The sequence below is a fragment of the Zea mays genome, chromosome 2 (genome assembly GCF_902167145.1).
Source record: "Zea mays cultivar B73 chromosome 2, Zm-B73-REFERENCE-NAM-5.0, whole genome shotgun sequence".
NCBI classification, from domain to species: Eukaryota; Viridiplantae; Streptophyta; class Magnoliopsida; order Poales; family Poaceae; genus Zea; species Zea mays.
This window is the reverse complement of record NC_050097.1, coordinates 190,718,572-190,737,865: the sequence shown is the minus strand read 5'-3', so window position 1 is coordinate 190,737,865 and position 19,294 is coordinate 190,718,572. Positions and strand designations below refer to the sequence as shown.

At 43.9% G+C, this 19,294-nt stretch overlaps 1 protein-coding gene across 3 annotated transcripts; it reads left to right on the top strand.

The window, feature by feature from the left end:
* Window positions 1-9,776: 9,776 nt before the first annotated feature.
* LOC103647476 (protein HVA22) lies at window positions 9,777-17,284 on the top strand. Of its 3 annotated transcripts, none has more exons than XM_008672009.4 (6): window positions 9,777-12,796; window positions 12,960-16,028; window positions 16,133-16,159; window positions 16,276-16,398; window positions 16,536-16,713; window positions 16,847-17,284. In XM_008672009.4, the coding sequence occupies exons 2-6, from the start codon at window positions 15,982-15,984 to the stop codon at window positions 16,874-16,876; spliced, it is 405 nt and encodes a 134-aa protein (XP_008670231.1). In that variant the 5' UTR covers window positions 9,777-12,796; window positions 12,960-15,981; the 3' UTR covers window positions 16,877-17,284. The 3 variants fall into 3 exon arrangements, with proteins under 3 accessions (XP_008670231.1, XP_035821310.1, XP_020404098.1); XM_020548509.3 differs by having other exon boundaries at window positions 12,649-12,785; XM_035965417.1 differs by having other exon boundaries at window positions 9,777-16,028.
* The last annotated feature ends 2,010 nt before the right edge of the window (window positions 17,285-19,294 follow it).

Below are 19,294 nucleotides of genomic sequence, written 5' to 3'. Positions count from 1 at the left end.
TACCTCCTTTGTTGAGGTCGGTGTGTCCGTCGGTTCCCATCGGCGTCTTTGCGGGCTTGGCGTCCTTCATCCCAAACCGCTTTAGTAGATCTTGCGTGTACTTCGTTTGGGAGATGAAGGTGCCGTCCTTGAGTTGCTTCACTTGGAACCCAAGGAAGTAGTTCAACTCGCCCATCATCGACATCTCGAATTTCTGCGTCATCACCCTGCTAAACTCTTCACAAGACTTTTGGTTAGTTGAACCAAATATTATGTCGTCGACATAAATTTGGCACACAAACAAATCACCATCACATGTCTTTGTAAAAAGAGTTGGATCGGCTTTCCCAACCTTGAAAGCATTAACAATTAAGAAATCTCTAAGGCATTCATACCATGCTCTTGGGGCTTGCTTAAGTCCATAGAGCGCCTTAGAGAGCTTACACACATGGTCGGGGTACCGTTCATCCTCAAAGCCAGGGGGTTGCTCCACGTACACCTCCTCCTTGATTGGCCCGTTGAGGAAAGCGCTCTTCACATCCATTTGATACAACCTGAAAGAATGGTGAGCGGCATATGCTAGCAAGATACGAATGGACTCTAGCCTAGCCACAGGAGCGAAAGTCTCCTCAAAGTCCAAACCTGCGACTTGGGCATAACCTTTTGCCACAAGTCGAGCCTTGTTCCTCGTCACCACCCCGTGCTCGTCCTGTTTGTTGCGGAACACCCACTTGGTTCCCACAACATTTTGCTTCGGACGAGGCACCAGTGTCCAAACTTCATTGCGCTTGAAGTTGTTGAGCTCCTCCTGCATTGCCAATACCCAATCCGGATCTAGCAAGGCCTCCTCTACCCTGAAAGGCTCAATAGAAGAGACAAAGGAGTAATGCTCACAAAAATTAACTAGTCGAGATCGAGTAGTTACTCCCTTGCTAATGTCACCCAGAATTTGATCGACGGGATGATCCCTTTGAATCATCGCTCGAACTTGGGTTGGAGGCGCCGGTTGCGCTTCTTCCTCCATCACTTGATCACCTTGTGCTCCCCCTTGATCAAGCGCCTCCACTTGAGGTACCTGTTCGTCATCTTCGGTTGGGAGTTGCACCATAGTTGAGGAAGAAGGTTGATCTCGTTCATCTCGTTCCTGTGGCCGCACTTCTCCAATCGCCATGGTGCGTATAGCGGCCGTCGGAACATCTTCTTCATCTACATCATCACAATCAACAACTTGCTCTCTTGGAGAGCCATTAGTCTCATCAAATACAACGTCGCTAGAGACTTCAACCAAACCCGATGATTTGTTGAAGACTCTATATGCCTTTGTATTTGAGTCATAACCTAATAAAAACCCTTCTACAGCTTTGGGAGCAAACTTAGAATTTCTACCCTTCTTCACTAGAATGTAGCATTTACTCCCAAATACACGAAAGTACGATACATTGGGTTTGTTACCGGTTAGTAGCTCATACGACGTCTTCTTGAGGAGGCGATGAAGGTAGACCCTGTTGATGGCGTGGCAAGCAGTGTTAACGGCTTCCGTCCAAAAGCACTCGGGGGTCTTGAACTCTCCTAGCATCGTCCTCGCCATATCGATGAGCGTCCTGTTCTTCCTCTCTACCACACCATTTTGCTGTGGTGTGTAGGGAGCGGAGAACTCGTGCTTGATCCCTTCCTCTTCAAGGAACTCCTCCACTTGAAGGTTCTTGAACTCGGATCCGTTGTCGCTCCTTATCTTCTTCACTTTGAGCTCAAACTCATTTTGAGCTCTCCTGAGGAAGCGTTTGAGGGTCCCTTGGGTTTCGGACTTTTCCTGCAAAAAGAACACCCAAGTGAAGCGGGAAAAGTCATCAACAATAACTAAACCATACTTACTTCCTCCTATGCTCAGATAGGCGACGGGTCCAAAAAGGTCCATATGCAGCATCTCCAAGGGTCTTGATGTCGTCATCACATTTTTGGTGTGATGAGAGCCTCCCACCTGTTTCCCTGCTTGACAAGCTGCACAAGGTCTATCTTTTTCGAATTGAACATTAGTTAGACCTATCACGTGTTCTCCCTTTAGAAACTTGTGAAGGTTCTTCATCCCCACATGTGCTAAGCGGCGATGCCACAGCCAGCCCATGCTAGTCTTAGCTATTAAGCATGCATCTAGACCGGCCTCTTCTTTTGCAAAATCAACTAAATAAAGTTTGCCGTCTAATACACCCTTAAAAGCTAGTGAACCATCACTTCTTCTAAAGACAGACACATCTACATTTGTAAATAGACAGTTATACCCCATATGACATAATTGACTAACAGATAGCAAATTATATCCAAGACTCTCTACTAAAAATACATTAGAGATAGAATGCTCATTAGAAATCGCAATTTTACCTAACCCTTTTACCTTGCCTTGATTCCCATCACCGAATATAATTGAATCTTGGGAATCCTTATTCTTGACGTAGGAGGTGAACATTTTCTTCTCCCCCGTCATATGGTTTGTGCATCCGCTATCAATAATCCAGCTTGAACCCCCGGATGCATAAACCTGCAAGGCAAATTTAGGCTTGGGACTTAGGTACCCAACACTTGTTGGGTCCTACAAGGTTAGTCACAATTTCCTTAGGGACCCAAATGCAAGTTTTATCACCTTTGCATTTTGCCCCTAACTTCCTAGCAATTATTTTTCTATCCTTTCTACAAATTGCAAATGAAGCATTCAAAGCACAATAAATTGTAGAGGGTTCATTCACTACTTTTCTATGAATATTTGCAACATTTCTTTTAGGAACAACATTTCTCCTAGTAACATTTCTATCATACACATAAGAAGAACTAGGAGCAAACATGGCATGAGAATCATAAACATATGAATCAAAAGCATCATAACTTCTATTTCTAGTTTGTCTTTTATCATGATACAAATAGGCATGGTTCCTTTTAGCACTAGTAGCCATAGGGGCCTTCCCTTTCTCCTTGGCGGGAATGGGAGCCTTATGGCTTGTTAAGTTCTTGGCTTCCCTCTTGAAGCCAAGTCCATCCTTAATTGAGGGGTGTCTACCAACCGTGTAGGCATCCCTAGCAAATTTTAGTTTTTCAAAATCACTTTTGCTAGTCTTAAGTTGAGCATTAAGACTAGCCACTTCATCATTTAGTTTTGAAATTGAAACTAAGTGTTCACTACAAGCATTAGCATCAAAATCCTTACACCTAGTGCAAATTGTAATATTTTCAACACAAGAGTTACTTGCTACTTCTAGTTTAGCAGTTAAAACATTAATTTCACCTTTTAAAGAAGAAATGGTTTCATTACAAGTAGAAAGTTCACAAGAAAGTATTCCATTTCTTTTAACTTCTAGAGCAAGTGAATTTTGAGCACTAACAAATTTATCATGCTCTTCATATAAAAGGTCTTCTTGTTTCTCTAAGATTCTATCCTTTTCATTTAAGGCATCAATCAGCTCATTAATCTTAGCTATCTTAGTTCTATCCAATCCCTTGAATAAACTAGAGTAATCAATTTCATCCTCACTAGATTCATCATCACTAGAAGAATCATAAGTATTAGCATTACGAGTGATTACCTTCTTTTCCCTTGCCATGAGGCAAGTGTGATGCTCGTTGGGGAAGAGAGCCGATTTGTTGAAGGCAGTGGCGGCGAGTCCCTCATTGTCGGAGTCGGAGGAGGAGCAATCCGAATCCCACTCCTTGCCGAGATGCGCCTCGCCCTTGGCCTTCTTGTAATTCTTCTTCTTTTCCCTCTTGTTTCCCTGTTCCTGGTCACTGTCGTTATCGGGGCAGTTAGCGATAAAATGACCAATCTTACCGCACTTGAAGCATGAGCGCTTCCCCTTTGTCTTGTTCTTGCTTGGCTGCCCCTTGTGACCCTTCAGCACCGTCTTGAACCTTTTGATGATAAGAGCCATCTCTTCATCATTGAGCCCGGCCGCCTCAACTTGCGCCACCTTGCTAGGTAGCGACTCCTTGCTCCTTGTTGCCTTTAGAGCAATGGGTTGAGACTCGTGGAGTGGACCGTTCAACGCGTCGTCGACGTATCTTGCCTCCTTGATCATCATCCGCCTGAGCATTAGGCGGACGACGTCGTGATCCGTCCAACGCGTGCTTCTGTAGCTCCTTATCTTGTTGATAAGGGTCTTGAGCCGGTTGTAAGTTTGAGTTGGCTCTTCTCCCCTTATCATGGCGAATCGTCCAAGCTCGCCCTCCACCAACTCCATCTTGGTGAGCATGGTGATGTCGTTCCCCTCGTGAGAGATCTTGAGGGTGTCCCATATCTGCTTGGAATTGTCCAAGCCGCTCACCTTATTGTACTCTTCCCTGCACAAAGATGCTAAGAGAACAGTAGTAGCTTGTGCATTTTTATGAATTTGTTCATTGATAAACATAGGGCTATCCGAGCTATCAAATTTCATTCCATTCTCTACAATCTCCCATATGCTTGGATGGAGAGAGAATAAATGACTACGCATTTTGTGACTCCAAAATCCGTAGTCCTCCCCATCAAAGTGTGGAGGTTTACCAAGAGGAATGGAAAGCAAATGCGAATTCGAACTATGTGGAATACGAGAATAATCAAATGAAAAGTTCGAATTGACCGTCTTCCTGTAGTCGTTGTCGTCGTCCTTTTGGGAAGAAGAGGACTCATCGCTGTCGTAGTAGACGATCTCCTTGATGCGTCTTGTCTTCTTCTTCTTCCCATCTTTTCGCTTGTGGCCCGAGCCCGAGTTGTTGGACTTGTCATCCCTTGGCTCGTTGACGAAGGACTCCTTCTCTTTGTCGTTGATCACGATTCCCTTCCCCTTAGGATCCATCTCTTCGGGCGGTAAGTCCCTTTGTGAAGAGAACGGCTCTGATACCAATTGAGAGCACCTAGAGGGGGGGGTGAATAGGTGATCCTGTAAAAACTTAAACTTATAGCCACAAAACTTGATTAGGCGTTAGCACAGTTTATGCCAAGTGGCTAGAGAGGAGTCAAAACACAATAACCACAAGAATCCAATCACAGAGATGACACAGTGGTTATCCCGTGGTTCGGCCAAGTACAAAACTTGCCTACTCCACGTTGTGGCGTCCCAACGGACGAGAGTTGCACTCAACTCCTCTCAAGTGATCCAATGATCAACTTGAATACCACGGTGTTTTTGCTTTTCTTTTCTCAATCCCGTTTGCGAGGAATCTCCACAACTTGGAGCCTCTCGCCCTTACAAAAGATGTTCACAGAGAATCACAGAGCAAGGGAGGGATTAGCAACTCACACGCGACACAAAGATCACAACGAATAAGCACACACAAGACCCAGACTTGAGCTCAAAAGACTAGCACACTAGAACGGAGCTCAAATCACTAGAATGTCGAACAAGTGCGCGAGATTGATGTGTGAGTGATCAAGAGTGCTCAAGGAATGCTTGGTTTTATCCTCCATGCGCCTAGGGGTCCCTTTTATAGCCCCAAGGCAGCTAGGAGCCGTTGAGAACACATCTGGAAGGCTATCCTTGCCTTCTGTCGTCGGGCGCACCGGACAGTCCGGTGCACACCGGACACTGTCCGGTGCCCGATTAGTTTCCATAAAAAGCTCATCCGACCGTTGCTTTCTGATGCAGATCAGCGCACAGTTGGCGCACCGGACAGTCCGGTGCACACCGGACAGTCCGGTGCTTCCTTCCGACCGTTGGCTCGGCCACGTGTCGCGCGCCGATCGCGCGGCCGACCATTGGCCCGGCCGACCGTTGGCTCACCGGACAGTCCGGTGCACACCGGACAGTCCGGTGAATTTTAGCCGAAGTCGCCGGAGAAAAACCCGAGAGCGGCTGGTTTGCGCTGCGCTGGTCTGGCGCACCGGACACTGTCCGGTGCACACCGGACAGTCCGGTGCCCCAGCCCGAAGCAGCCTTTGGCTTTACACAGCCACTCTCCACTTCCTTTCTTTTCTTCTTCTTCCTGTTTCTAACACTTAGACAAGAATATTAGTACACAAACCAATGTACTAAGGCTTAGAAACATACCTTAACTTGTGATTTGCACTTTGTTCATCCTTGGGCATATTTTCACATTTAAGCACTTGTGTTTGCACTCAATCACCAAAATACTTAGAAATGGCCCAAAGGCACATTTCCCTTTCAGGTGCGCCAGGCTAGCTCTGGCGAACTTGCTGCTCTCGGGACTTCGACGGCGGTGTACGGCTATAAATTACCAGACTGTCCGGTGGGGCACCGGACTGTCCGGTGAGCCAACGGTCAGCCGAGCCAACGGTCGGCCGAGGATTTCGCGCGTGACGCGTGGCCGAGCCAACGGTCACAAGGGGGCACCGGACTGTCTGGTGTGCACCGAACAGTGTCCGGTGCGCCAACGGCTCTGAATCTACAACGGTCGGCTTCGCCAAATAAGGAAAGAGATCCGCACCGGACAGTGTTCGGTGGTGCACCGGACTGTCCGATGCGCCAGGCGACTGAAGGCAAGAATTGCCTTCCTAGAATGCTCTCAACGGCTCCTAGCTGCCTTGGGGCTATAAAAGGGACCCCTAGGCGCATGGAGGAGAACACCAAGCATCCTTTGAGCATTGTTGATCACTCACACTTCATTCTTGCGCACTTGTTCGACATTCTTAGTGATTTGAGCTCCGTTCTAGTGAGAACCTCGTGATATTCTTTTGAGCTCAAGTCTAGGTCTTGTGTGTGCGTATTTGCTGTGATTTTGTGTCTCGTGTGCGTTGCTCATCCCTCCCTTACTCCGTGCTTCTTTGTGAACATCAAAGTGTAAGGGCAAGAGACTCCAAGTTGTGGAGATTCCTCGCGAGCGGGATATAGTAAACAAAGCAAAACACCATGGTATTCAAGTGGGTCTTTGGACCGCTTGAGAGGGGTTGATTGCAACCCTCGTCCGTTGGGACGCCACAACGTGGAGTAGGCAAGTTTACTTGGCCGAACCACGGGATAAACCACTGTGTCTATCTGTGTTGATCCTCTTGTGGTTGTTGTGTTTTGCAAGAACTCCTCTCTAGCCACTTGGCCTTATTGTGCTAACGCTTAATCAAGTTTTTGTGGCTTTAAGTTTAAGTTTTTACAGGATCACCTATTCATCCCCCTCTAGGTGCTCTCATCTTTCTTGAGCTTCCTTGTGGGTAGGATTTTTCCCTGAACTTATAAGTCGAGTCCCTAGGCTCTTGACCGAGCCCGTAGACCTAGTTGCCATAGCCTTCTTTGTTGAGTTGGTCTTGATACCCTGCTATGTATCTTTAACAATGATAATAGTTTTGGATCCATAATTTTCTACAATTAATTCATAGCTATAGTTTATGCTGTCCAATTTTAATGACATTTTTATAACTGGTCAATAATTTTATGCTTGAGATGTAATGAAAATTTCATACTTATTGGATCATGTATGACTTATTTATATATTTATCTAGACAAACTTAGATAAAACTACATGTAAATCTAGATAAATCAACAATACAGTCATAGCGATCCAATGAGCATGATTTTTTGTTCAAATTCACTAGTTAGTGTTAGAATCTATACTGTCTAGGATCGATTCCTAAGTCCCTAGAATATCAATCCGTAACTGAAAGTAAAACCTTGATAACGTGTAGATCTGATCTACTGATCTATTGAGAGGAACGGGGAAACACACCTTTGTTGTTGTTGCTATCTTCATACTGTCGCCCTGCAGAGAAGCAGCAGGCATCGGGATCCGAGCCGCTGTAGGTTGTCGCGTTTCCAAACACTTCGACGCCTAGGTGATGGGTGCCTCTGAGGACTAGGGTTTTGAGACGAGGTACTAGCGTTAGTTTTTCCTGCGACCCCTTAGTCCTATATATAACGTCGTGTGTGTGGGGGCTCCAACCGTGGTTAGTGTGGGCCCTCTCGATCAAGGGCCCGATTAAAGGAACGATAGTTGGGTTAAGCCCAATCCAGTCTCTATTGACCGGCTGTAGAGGACACACCCAACAATCTCCCCTTTGTTCTCTACATTCCTTGTACTCAACTTTTCTGGATTCCATCCCTCGACAAGTTTACACATAGAGACCAATGTGTGACAATGACCGATTAAGTATCATCGCACTCATTGACTACAACATGCTCGCCTGCTTCAGAACGGAAAAGACTTTATTTGGTTGCAATCTGTAGCCCCTGTGATTCAAGATCATAGGCACTCCCTTAAACCCATGCCGGCTACGTGATATCTTAACACGTTGGGTGGAAGACCTTTTTGTGAGCGGATCCGCTGGCATCTGCTATGTTCTGTTATGCTCATCTTTTATGGTTTGATCTTGAATCTACTCCTTAACAACATAACACTAAAAGTCAATGAACTTGGCAGCGCCACATGACTTGTTGTTATAGGAATACGGTACCGCTGGCTCATTATCGCAGTAAATTCTCAGTGGTCGCTCTAAGCTATCAACCACTCTTAATCCGGGTACAAATTTCTTTATCTTTATTGCCTGCCCATTTGCCTCATGCATGGTTACAAACTCAGCGTGCATTGTCGACGATGCTCTCGCTGTTTGCAACTTTTATAAGAAATAACTCCCCCAGATATAGTAAATGTATACCTCGAAGTAGGGAACTAGATCTTCTGTTTATTAGCATGAGGCCATTTTCGTACCTTGGAGGTACATTAGAGCCTTCTTAACTGCTTAACGGTGTTCTATGCCTGGGTTGATCTGATATCTCCCAAACATCCCGGTAGTAAATTCTAAGTCAGGGCGAATATATATTTGAGCATACAAAATGCTTCTGATAGTAGAAGCATATGGTACTGACTTTATCTGATCTTTCTGTCACTGAATCTGGGGATACTGATGATTCCCAAACTTATCACCCTTGACTATTGGCGCAGGCGTGGCCTTACACTGATGCATACTGTACTTCTTTAGTACTTCTCTATGTATGACTTCTGTGAGAGTTCTAATACTTCATTATGCCTATCTCTGTGAAATTCTATTTAAAAACGTAAGAGGCTTCTCCTATGTTTTTTTTATATCGAAGTTCGAGGAACGAAAACTTTCTGTTTCCGCTAGTAGATCTTTATCACTACTAGCTAAAAAAAATATGCCATCGACATACAGAACAAGGAAGATATACTTTCCTTAGACTTTGCATAAATGCAATTGTCTTCCTCGTTTTCCTCGAAACCAAAACTTTCTGATAGTCTGATCAGATTTGATGTACCACTGTCTGGAGAAATGTTTTAATCCTTAAATGGACCTCCATAAGTGACATCCCTTGTTTTTCTTTAACTGCTCATGACAAAACCCTTTGGTTGTGCCATGAACATGTTTTCTGTTAACTCTCCATTTAGTGATGTTTCATTACATCCATCTCATGGAACTCTAGATCAAATGAGCCACTAGTGCCATAATGATCCGAAATTAATCTTTTGTTAGGACAAGTGAGAAGGTTTCATGGTAGTCAATGCCTTCTCACTGTGTGAACGCCTTGGCCACATGTCCTTGTCTCTTTCTATATTCCCTTTGGAGTCACGCTTGGTCTTCTAGACCCACTAATTTGCGCTTCTCGTAGCTGTTTCATATGTAATGGGATCACTTTCTGCTTCAATGTCCGCACACATATAAATCTCATCGCTTTCTATGTCTACACTTGTGTAAACTCCATAATCATCAGGAATCACAGATCGTCTAGACCTTTGAGACCTTCATAAACTTTGTTTCTAGTTCTGGTTCGTTCTGGGGCTCCTGCATTAGTGCATCACTTGACGTGACACTACTACTGTCATGTGAACTCTCCTGTGCAACCGACTCAGAAGAGCCAGAATGTGCAGAAGGTGTAGTGACTTGCTCTGTAGTAGTTGCACTTGGTGATACAATATTTGCAGCAGGGGTTTCACCTCGAGTCGTTACAACCGTTGGTGGAACCACAGCGGGTATCGAGAAGTATGGTTCTTCAACCATCGGAATCGGGACATACGTCCTCTTTCCTGAAGGTCAACCTCTCTGAGTACCTTACTCCCCTTGATCATGTCATCTTCTAGGAAAATGGCATGTCTGGTTTCTATAAACTTGGTTTGTCTGCCTGGGCAGTAGAATCTGTAACACTTCGATCTCTCAGGATAGCCAATAAAATGGTAGCTAGTGGTTCTCTCATCTAGCTTTTCCTGTCCAGGATTAAATATTCGAGCTTCTGCTGGACAACCCCATATGTTGAAGTAGTTGAGCGTGGGCTATCTGCCAGTCAACAACTCATATGGAGTTTTAGCCACTGATTTACTAGGAACTCTATTTAGTATATGCATGGTGGTTTTTAAAGCCTCCATCCATAGACCCAATGGTAAGTTAAAGTAACTAAGCATACTCATTACCATGTCCATCAGTGTTCTTCTTACACCTTTAGGCAACCACATTCTGCATCGGTTCACCAGGTGTTGAATACTGAGCTACAATACTGTTTTCACTTATGAACCTTGCGAAAGGATCCTGGGACCTGTCCATACTCAGTATGGTGCCCTCAGTACTCCCCCACACGATTTGATATGACAATCTTTGTGTTCAAATCGTGTTGTTTTTCTACATCAGCATCGAACTATTTAAACTTGTCTAAATCTTATGATCTGTCCCTTAAAAAAAGGGTAAATATAATCGTAGCGAGAGTAGTCATGTGTGAAGGTTATGAACAAGTCAAAACCCATCTACTGTCCTAACTGGAAAAGGACCACATATATCTATATGAATAATTTCTAACACTCTCGTACTGTGCATGCAATCTTTGCATTGCACTAAGTCTGTCAAGTCTAGGTGATGGAGAATCTGTCCCTTAACGAGACTTCTTTTCTCCCCCTCGAAATATGGCCCAAACGATAGTGCCATAATTCCGACGAGGTTTCTCCATCACATTGTTTTCTTACTCCTGCCGATGTTGGCTAGTTTGTTTTCTGGTGTATCTAGCACCACTGTGCGAAGATAAATAAAGCATGTCTCGTCAGATGGCGAGACCAACATCTTTATTATCAAAACTGAATAACACACAGTCTCTGTCACCGAAGTGATAGTGGATGTGCTGATTGTCTAATCACGAAACTGAAGTTAAGTGTCTGCTTGCTTTCTGTTAACCACTGTAACTGTTTTCAGCCCTCTAGGAGCCTTAGGTTTGTACGGAATTGCATTCTGTAGCTTCTATTGCAGGAATTCTGGACACTTTCTATTGTATGCCCTGTCTTCTTGCAATAGAGGCAGGTCTCAGGGGATCTGAGAAACAGTCTGATTGTTGCATGTAGAAAACATCGTGATCATGTTTGATCTTATTCTTGAACCTTTCTTAGAGGTCTTGTTCTGTCTGAGTATTCTTAGTTTGGGAAGATTGATAGAATCACTTATCTGACTTATCAACCTTTCCTCCTTCTAGACACACTGTGTCATGAGTTGATCTATATAACACTTGTCCATTTAGACATGTGCTTTACTGATCATGAAATGTCTCATATTCTGGAATAGCACCCTCAATAGGATCCTGAATGAAACTCTTATTATGCTCAAGTACATTACACTTGGATCTTTTCCAGTTGACCTTATAGATGCTGTACTGCACCATCTTAAGGTCATCCTAAGGTGAGCCTACTGTAGGCTTAATGGGTTTCTCAAACCACAGTGAGGAATCTATTTCATCCACTGTAGTTATCATTTCAATCTTTTCCCGCCATAAGTGACAATAAATACCACATAGCGGTTTAATCTACCTTATCTGACCAACTAGTAGGCCAAAATGTGCACTTTTGCAGAGTAAAACAGAAAATATTTAGGACTTGCATGAATACTGAAAACATAGAACTTGCATGAATTAAATATTCGACGTTGGTCAAATAATAATCATGTCTGATCTACAAATTTTCTAGTTCTAAAATTCTAAACCATCGTTGGATGATCTAGAAAACTTAATTCTTGTATAAAATGTGGCAACAATATTCGACGTTGGTCAAAATATTCAATCACCACAAAAAATCTGAATTTCTATGCGCTTAAAGAGAATTAATCCACGTAGGCTTCATAATAAACAATAATGCATAGAAAAACAAATAATAATCTAGTTCTTAAAATTCTAAATCATCGTTGGATGATCTAGAAAAAAATATATAAATATTTCTGTTCAAAATGTGGTAATAATATCTAACGTTGGTTAGAATATTCAATTATCACAAATTTTCTGAATTCTATGCAATTCAAAAACAATAATTAATTCACGTTGGTTTCATAATCCACTGAAAAATTGCATAAATAAAGTACCAAAGTACGCAGCGGAAAATAGTCCATAAATATCTCTGTATTTTCTATAACTGAGAAAATATTTCTCAGATTTTCTGAATTTTTCTTCACTATTTCTAATTTCTATTTAGTGTTTCTATTCCAGGAAATAAATAAATAAAATTTAATTCGCTGGAAATTAAATTTGCCAAAATGGCCTAACTGGCCTAACGACCTAGCTCTGTGTGGCCCATGCCTGGCCACTGTGGCATGGCCTCCAACGCCTAGGAGCCTGGCCGCCAGGCAGCCCACACAGGCGAGGCGCGCCAGGCCGCAACCTGGGCCTAGGCCACCAAACCGGCCCATGCGCCCCCCCCCTTCAATCCCGCCTCAATCCTGATCATCCGTGGGCATCCGACGGTTCCAGATCAACACGGGTACTGTAGGCTGTCTATAAGGGGCGGAGATTTCGGGCTAACTGAAACCCTAGCTATTTCCTGTATTCTCTTCCTGCCGGCCGCTAGAGAGATTGGCATCGCACTGCTCTCTGTGTTTGGCCGCTCTATGTTTGGCGGAGTCCCTTTCGTTTCTGTCGGCTTCGTCTGTTTCTGTACGCCGCCTGTGAGCTTTCTTTGGCCGCCGTTCTACTTTCCCTCTTCTCCCTCTCTGTTTTTTTTTTTTAATTTCACCTGCCGCACTACTACTCGGCCGCCAGGGAGAACCTGACAACCGGTCATTGGTTTCTCAATGTCCTCTCTTTGCTATAATTATTTTTTTCTTTCAGCCGTACAAGAACAGCTTCCTGTTTATCGATCTGTCTCTCTGCACTGAAAACACGGGCCCCGCAGACCTCGCCGCCAACGAGCACATCCCTTTGGGCGGGCGAGCTGCTGTCTGCTGGGAGCTGACGGTGGTCCGAGCACGACAGGTCGGGTGTGTGTAAGATCAGTCGGTCTCTTGACCGTCTTCGACTTTTAAAACTCGTATCTAGTCCTCATTTACCCGAATCCCTCGTTGTGTAATGAATGTATGGATCTAATGTAATATTCGGGATCGAGTTATGAGTTGATAGAACGTAGATTTTTCTGTGATAATTTTCTGTACCTTTACTAATCTGTTCTGTCATCAAGGCCGTGGATGCAAAAGATCCCGAGCCACTGTGATCTCTGTTGACATATATTTAAAACTCATTTTGGGTTAGGTTATTAAACCCTAACCCTAAAAACATCGATCTGTTTTTTACTATCTCGGATTTCTTGGGTTTGGTCGAGACAGTCTCTGACAGTGGCCAAAAACCTAACTCGAGATCTAAAATTATTTCAGTCTATTCTAATCTTTCTGTTCTCGGGTGATCGATGATAATAAAAAAAAAATGAGTCGATCACATAGATCTGAGACCTTTATGTGATCTCATAAAACCGAATGCGGATTAGGAGATCTAGGGTTCTTAGGACGGCTCTGATACCATTGTTAGAATCTATACTGTCTAGGATCGATTCCTAAGTCCCTAGAATATCAATCCGTAACTGAAAGTAAAACCTTGATAACGTGTAGATCTGATCTACTGATCTATTGAGAGGAACGGGGAAATACACCTTTGTTGTTGTTGCTATCTTCATACTGTCGCCCTGCAGAGAAGCAGCAGGCATCGGGATCCGAGCCGCTGTAGGTTGTCGCGTTTCCAAACACTTCGACGCCTAGGTGATGGGTGCCTCTGAGGACTAGGGTTTTGAGACGAGGTACTAGCGTTAGTTTTTCCTGCGACCCCTTAGTCCTATATATAACGTCGTGTGTGTGGGGGCTCCAACCGTGGTTAGTGTGGGCCCTCCCGATCAAGGGCCCGATTAAAGGAACGATAGTTGGGTTAAGCCCAATCCAGTCTCTATTGACCGGCTGTAGAGGACACACCCAACAGTTAGATCTACACAGCAAAAATATAATTTGGTATGCTTTAGTACAAAATTTATGTTCATTATGTAGACCTTAACAATATTGGGGTTTCTATTTTATGATTTTTTAATGATTTGTTATGGTTTTTTAAATATTGAGCAGAAATAAATAAATAAAGACGAGTGGATATTTATGTCTAGTTTTATAGTTAAGAAAGAAAAAGATTGACTTTAACTTTTGCGATAGTTAAGCGATTGAAATAGACATTCCTTCGCACAACGACACAAGCACAACCCTCACTTCGTAGATCTTGAACTGTCTCCAACAGCTATTCTATTTCATCATCTATTTCAAATTTCACTTTGTAAACAGTATAATCTACAATATAAATCCCCTATTTTACATGATCTGTTGCGGACAGTCTTTTATGCTTGAGTTTTGGGCCTTGCAATTTCGAACTTTTGGCCTAGTTTTCCTAGTACAAAATTGAAAGCCCGAACCATGGACGATGATCTCACTGTAGTAGCGTGCTAAAAACTTGTAGTGTGAACATATCCGGTGTAAACTAATCTATTAGTGGAAAGAGGACCGAGCCTTAGCTTAGTTGGTAGGCCTGGTTGTTTGGTTCTTTGGTTCGGTTTAGTTGGTAGGCGTAGGGAAAATAATCCGAAACCAAGAAATCGAACCGAAATAACTAGAACCAAAACCGAACTAACCGAAACCGATTTGACCGTTAACAAATTTGGTTCCTATTTCGAAAAAACCAAAATAACCAGTCGAAAACCAAAATAACCAGTCAAAAATCGTCCAACCAGTCGCCATAGCCAGCCCGACGGCCTTTCGATTTTTCCGGTCGGTCCCTTCCTAGTGTGTAATGGACGCGCACGCGTGTGTACGCATATGGTGTAATGTGTAGCAGTATGAGTTTGTGGCGTCCTTGTACCCTCTCAAAAAAACTATTAGTGAAAACCGTGTAAATCAACACAAGAATAAGATTCTCTTTGATAGGACTTTTTTAAAGGCTTCTCTAATAACTCTTTCAAATAATCTACCAAATGAAGGGCTCACCTGTTGGCTTCTCCATAACAATGGAAAAAAGAGCTGCCCCTAGGAACCAAGCGAAGCCAGGAGCCCAAAAAAGAGGCTTCTTTAACTCTTCCTCTTACGTGAAAATAGGAGAGGTGTTTCTAATCAAGTATGGTGATCCTGCTGAGTCTCTTTTTACACATAAAGAGGGAACTGTTTTATTAGAAAAGTTAGAGTCAAAGCTGAAGCTCTTATGCAAGAGGTCTAACAAAAAGGAGGTGAGAGGAATTTTTAAAAAATATCAATTTCCAAATCAACTCTTCTACCTTCTATATTCTATATATTAAAAAAATTATGTTATTCCACCACCTTCATCCTTGTGTAACTTGTAGCTACCGTCGTACAAGTTGTTTCCATTTTCCAGAGACGCGATAGCCGCTAGGAAGCCTAGGATACCGGATTTCCCTGGTCCGGGGGTTCCGATTCCCGGCGAAGGAAACGAAACGAGGCGGCGGAAGGCCCGGCCTCGAGGAAAGGCGCACGCATGCGATGCAACAAGCACATGCGCCGCCGTGGTCCGGGAGCGGGAGGGCGGGGAGCAGGGCTGGCATTTTCAGTTTCACCACGCAAAGCGATTCGAGCCGGTGGCGATCTGGTCGGGCGAGGGCGCGACCCGCCTGCCTTGGACGCCACGTCCAAGCTAGGCACCCGATGCGGTGCCATCGTCCTCCGGGCACGTCTCATGGTCACCGTCGTCGTCACACGGCCGGTATAAAGCCCCCAAAACAATAGGCTTCCCCGTTGCACTTGCATCCCCTACTGAATCTAGCTACGTACCATCTCTTTCGAATCGCGATCAAGTTTATTTGGTGCGGGGTCGGAACAGGAAGATGGGTAAAACATGGGCGCTCATCACCCACCTCCACGCTCTCGCAGGGTAAAATGCTTGCTAGCTTGCTTGCTCATCCTGTCTCCATCCTCCGATTAATTAGTGACCTCGATCTCCATCGCTCATGTTCTTCTCGTTTCTCTTGTGTGCAGGCCGAGTCTCACTCTGATATACCCTCTGTAAGTGGTCAAACAGAGAAGCTCTAGGCTAGCAATGGCGTAACTAATCATACTACACGTGTGTACTACGTGCAAGCTAATTAAGATGTTGATGACGTTACGTGGATACACATCAGGTACGCGTCGATCTGCGCGATGGAGAGCGCGACCAGGGTGGACGACGAGCAGTGGCTGGCCTACTGGATAATCTACTCCTTCATCACCCTCTTCGAAATGGCGGCCGAGCATGTCCTCTACTGGTTGGTAACTTGGTCTTCGCTGCTGCTGCTGCTGCTTCTTCTTCTTCTTCTTCTCTCTGCCCTGCAGCTAGCGTAATGCGGGTTAGTTTTTGGCTGAAACATACGCATGCATGCTCCTTCCTTATTGCTTTTGGCAGGATACCGCTGCGGTACGAGGCGAAGCTGCTGCTGGCGGCGTGGCTGGTCCTGCCGCACTTCAGGGGCGCGTCCTTCATCTACGACAGGTTCGTCAGGGAGCAGCTGAGGAAGAACGGGGTGAGTCTGCGCGGTCACCACCACGGCCACGCCGCCGACCACGTGCCGCACGTCTTCCAGGTATGTGTATGTGCGTGCGTGTGTGTCCGCGCCGCGCCTCTTTTGCGGATTGCTTCGATCGCTCACGCGGACGCCGGCTAAGCAGCTTCTCTCTCTCTGCCTGTCTCGCGGCGCTTGTTTGCCGAACGCGCAGGCTGAGCATCGTCATGGCGTGCACAGCTGAGAGCCCCGAGAATCTACACGCCGTGGTTCTTCCGAGAAGAAAACTGAACTGCGCCAACGCGGTTCGTTGTCTGCCGTCACCTGAACTGCGCAGGACGGCCGCGCGATCCGTTTCTCGGTCGTAAGCTACCATCTCGAGAGAGCACTTGACTTGGACATCGTCACTCCACTAGGCTCGTCCTAATTCACATGGGCCTGATTCTTCAGCTGGAGGAGTTCCTTTGTAACGAATAAATTTCAGCAGAGATGATTGCGTAACTGTGTATTGCTTATTGCTGAAACATTCCGAATATTGGATTGCTTGTGCACTGACAGGTGACAGGCTCGTATGTGTATATGCATGGTTTGTTTGGATATGATCCCCGCCCAGCGGTAATAAAGAAAGATGGAAACAAGATATTACAATCAACTAATCGTCCAGTCCTTACTAACCATGTCCTATCTTATATAATTGCTGAATCCTATTGGATATCTTACCATATGCCCTAAAGATCCGCACCCATATATATAACCTACCTAAGATCCACCAATTGCCTACTAGTTCGAGCAACACGATTCTCGAATTAGAGTGGAATCAAACAAATGGAAATCACATCGTAGCTATATATATGGAGGCGAGTATAGGCCCAGAGTAATAATATCAACACAAGCATATACAATGAACATGATCTGTTTGATCACGCCATCACGCTGAGGACAATACTTTTTGTTGCTTATGAATCCAAGAGACAATCATGATCTAGGACAATACTAACATACTTTTAGGGTAAAAACACACCAGCATGAGTCTATATACGGAGTGATCTAGCATGCTTGAGTGATAATTTTATGTCGCGCGGCGTTTCTCTTGTTCACACACCAACGTTGCAGTGTTTCATCTCCGCACGTATGGATATCGTGGATACACTGCTGTTGGTGTTGTGGCGTTGATCCACGATGAACATGTGGAGGACGGGTGAACGCGAGGACATTCAACTACTTCCACTATATCAACACATTCTTCTTTCGTTGGGCAACGCGTCTATTGTGAACGATCCATGATTCTCTACTTCCAAGTTAAACATGTTAGATATGCTAGTATATTTATCAAGATAGTTTGCATATATGCAATATGCGTAGTGGATTGGATCTTCTTTGCTTTGGTTGTAGCGCAAACTGGAACGAACAAGGTATTTAGGTATTTATCGGTATAGTCGCATAGCTTGTTTGCCCTTACTGGCTAAAATCACCATCAATGCATAAGATTAGTTCGGTTTCAATCCTGACCACTCGCACAACATGCCCTTACTGTCTAAAATCACCATCAAAGTATAAAAATAGTTCACTTTCCCTCCTGTCCACTCGCACAACATGTCGTACCATGGTTAGCAGTGCATGTATCTTTCACGTTGAGAAAGATAATAGATCTGATTTGGATGTACTATTATCGTTCTATCTCACACGACAATAAAAATAGAGGCATTTCAAATGTATCGGAATCGACTTGATTTGATCAATTTGATTAGATTTGCATAGCTATCTCATTGATGTGACCATTTGGAATGTCTGCGACAGTCATTTGTAAACAATGTATCCTGTTCGTCGTGGCTTATTTAGAAACGACTTCTACTTTTTTACGATATTTGGTCTCTATAAATTGCAGCTGCAACAGTCTGGACAGCTAGCTTAAAGCCAGTTTTATAGGAAATATTGTGAATGTATGCTCAAATATAACAACTAATAGCCATAATCGTGACTTGATGATGGAGATCACCATGCATGATAAAAGAGTCATACTATCTTGCATTTAATAGGATTATCTATGATGTTTTATTTTTCAGTTTTGTTCCATGTTAAATGTTGATAGGGTAGGTTCGCTCTGAAGAATCAAAAGTTTATTTTGACGTCCTTACAATTGTTGTGTCTATAAATATTATAATAATCAGTTGGTAGATCTATTAAAGCAAAGTAACTTTGATTATTTTAATCTAACATGGTATATATTGGACATTTATATGCATAGTGTTGGTTTGCTTAACGAGGCTATCAAATCAGATTTGACCATTTAAGCCTTGGACACGATGTTGAAACCGAGGCATTGGGAGAATCTTTTGTTAAATATGAATCTTTCTTTTGTTAAATTTTGTGTTAGGAGATAACTCCATTCTTGTGTCAGGGTTCTTTCGCTCATGAAAGAGCATGCTAATAACATGTAGATGGAATGTCGCAAAGGCATAGAGAATGATCATTGCATATTTATATACGGTGAATGGATGACAACGCATCCCTTTAGAAGAGAGAGATGAAAAGGCTATAAGCTGTAGATCTTGTTATTCTTCACCGCTAGATGCTTACGATATTTTTTTACTGTATATAAATTGATGATGTGGACGATAACGTGGAAGTAATCTATCTCTTCCTTTATTTCTTAACATTATTT

Excerpts from the sequence above, each read along its gene's own strand:
- LOC103647476 (XM_008672009.4), top strand. The coding sequence starts at position 15,982 with ATGGGTAAAACATGGGCGCTCATCACCCACCTCCACGCTCTCGCAGG. Across the intron at positions 16,029-16,132 it reads CACCTCCACGCTCTCGCAGG|GCCGAGTCTCACTCTGATAT; the intron begins GTAAAATGCTTG and ends TCTTGTGTGCAG. Across the intron at positions 16,714-16,846 it reads ACGTGCCGCACGTCTTCCAG|GCTGAGCATCGTCATGGCGT; the intron begins GTATGTGTATGT and ends CCGAACGCGCAG.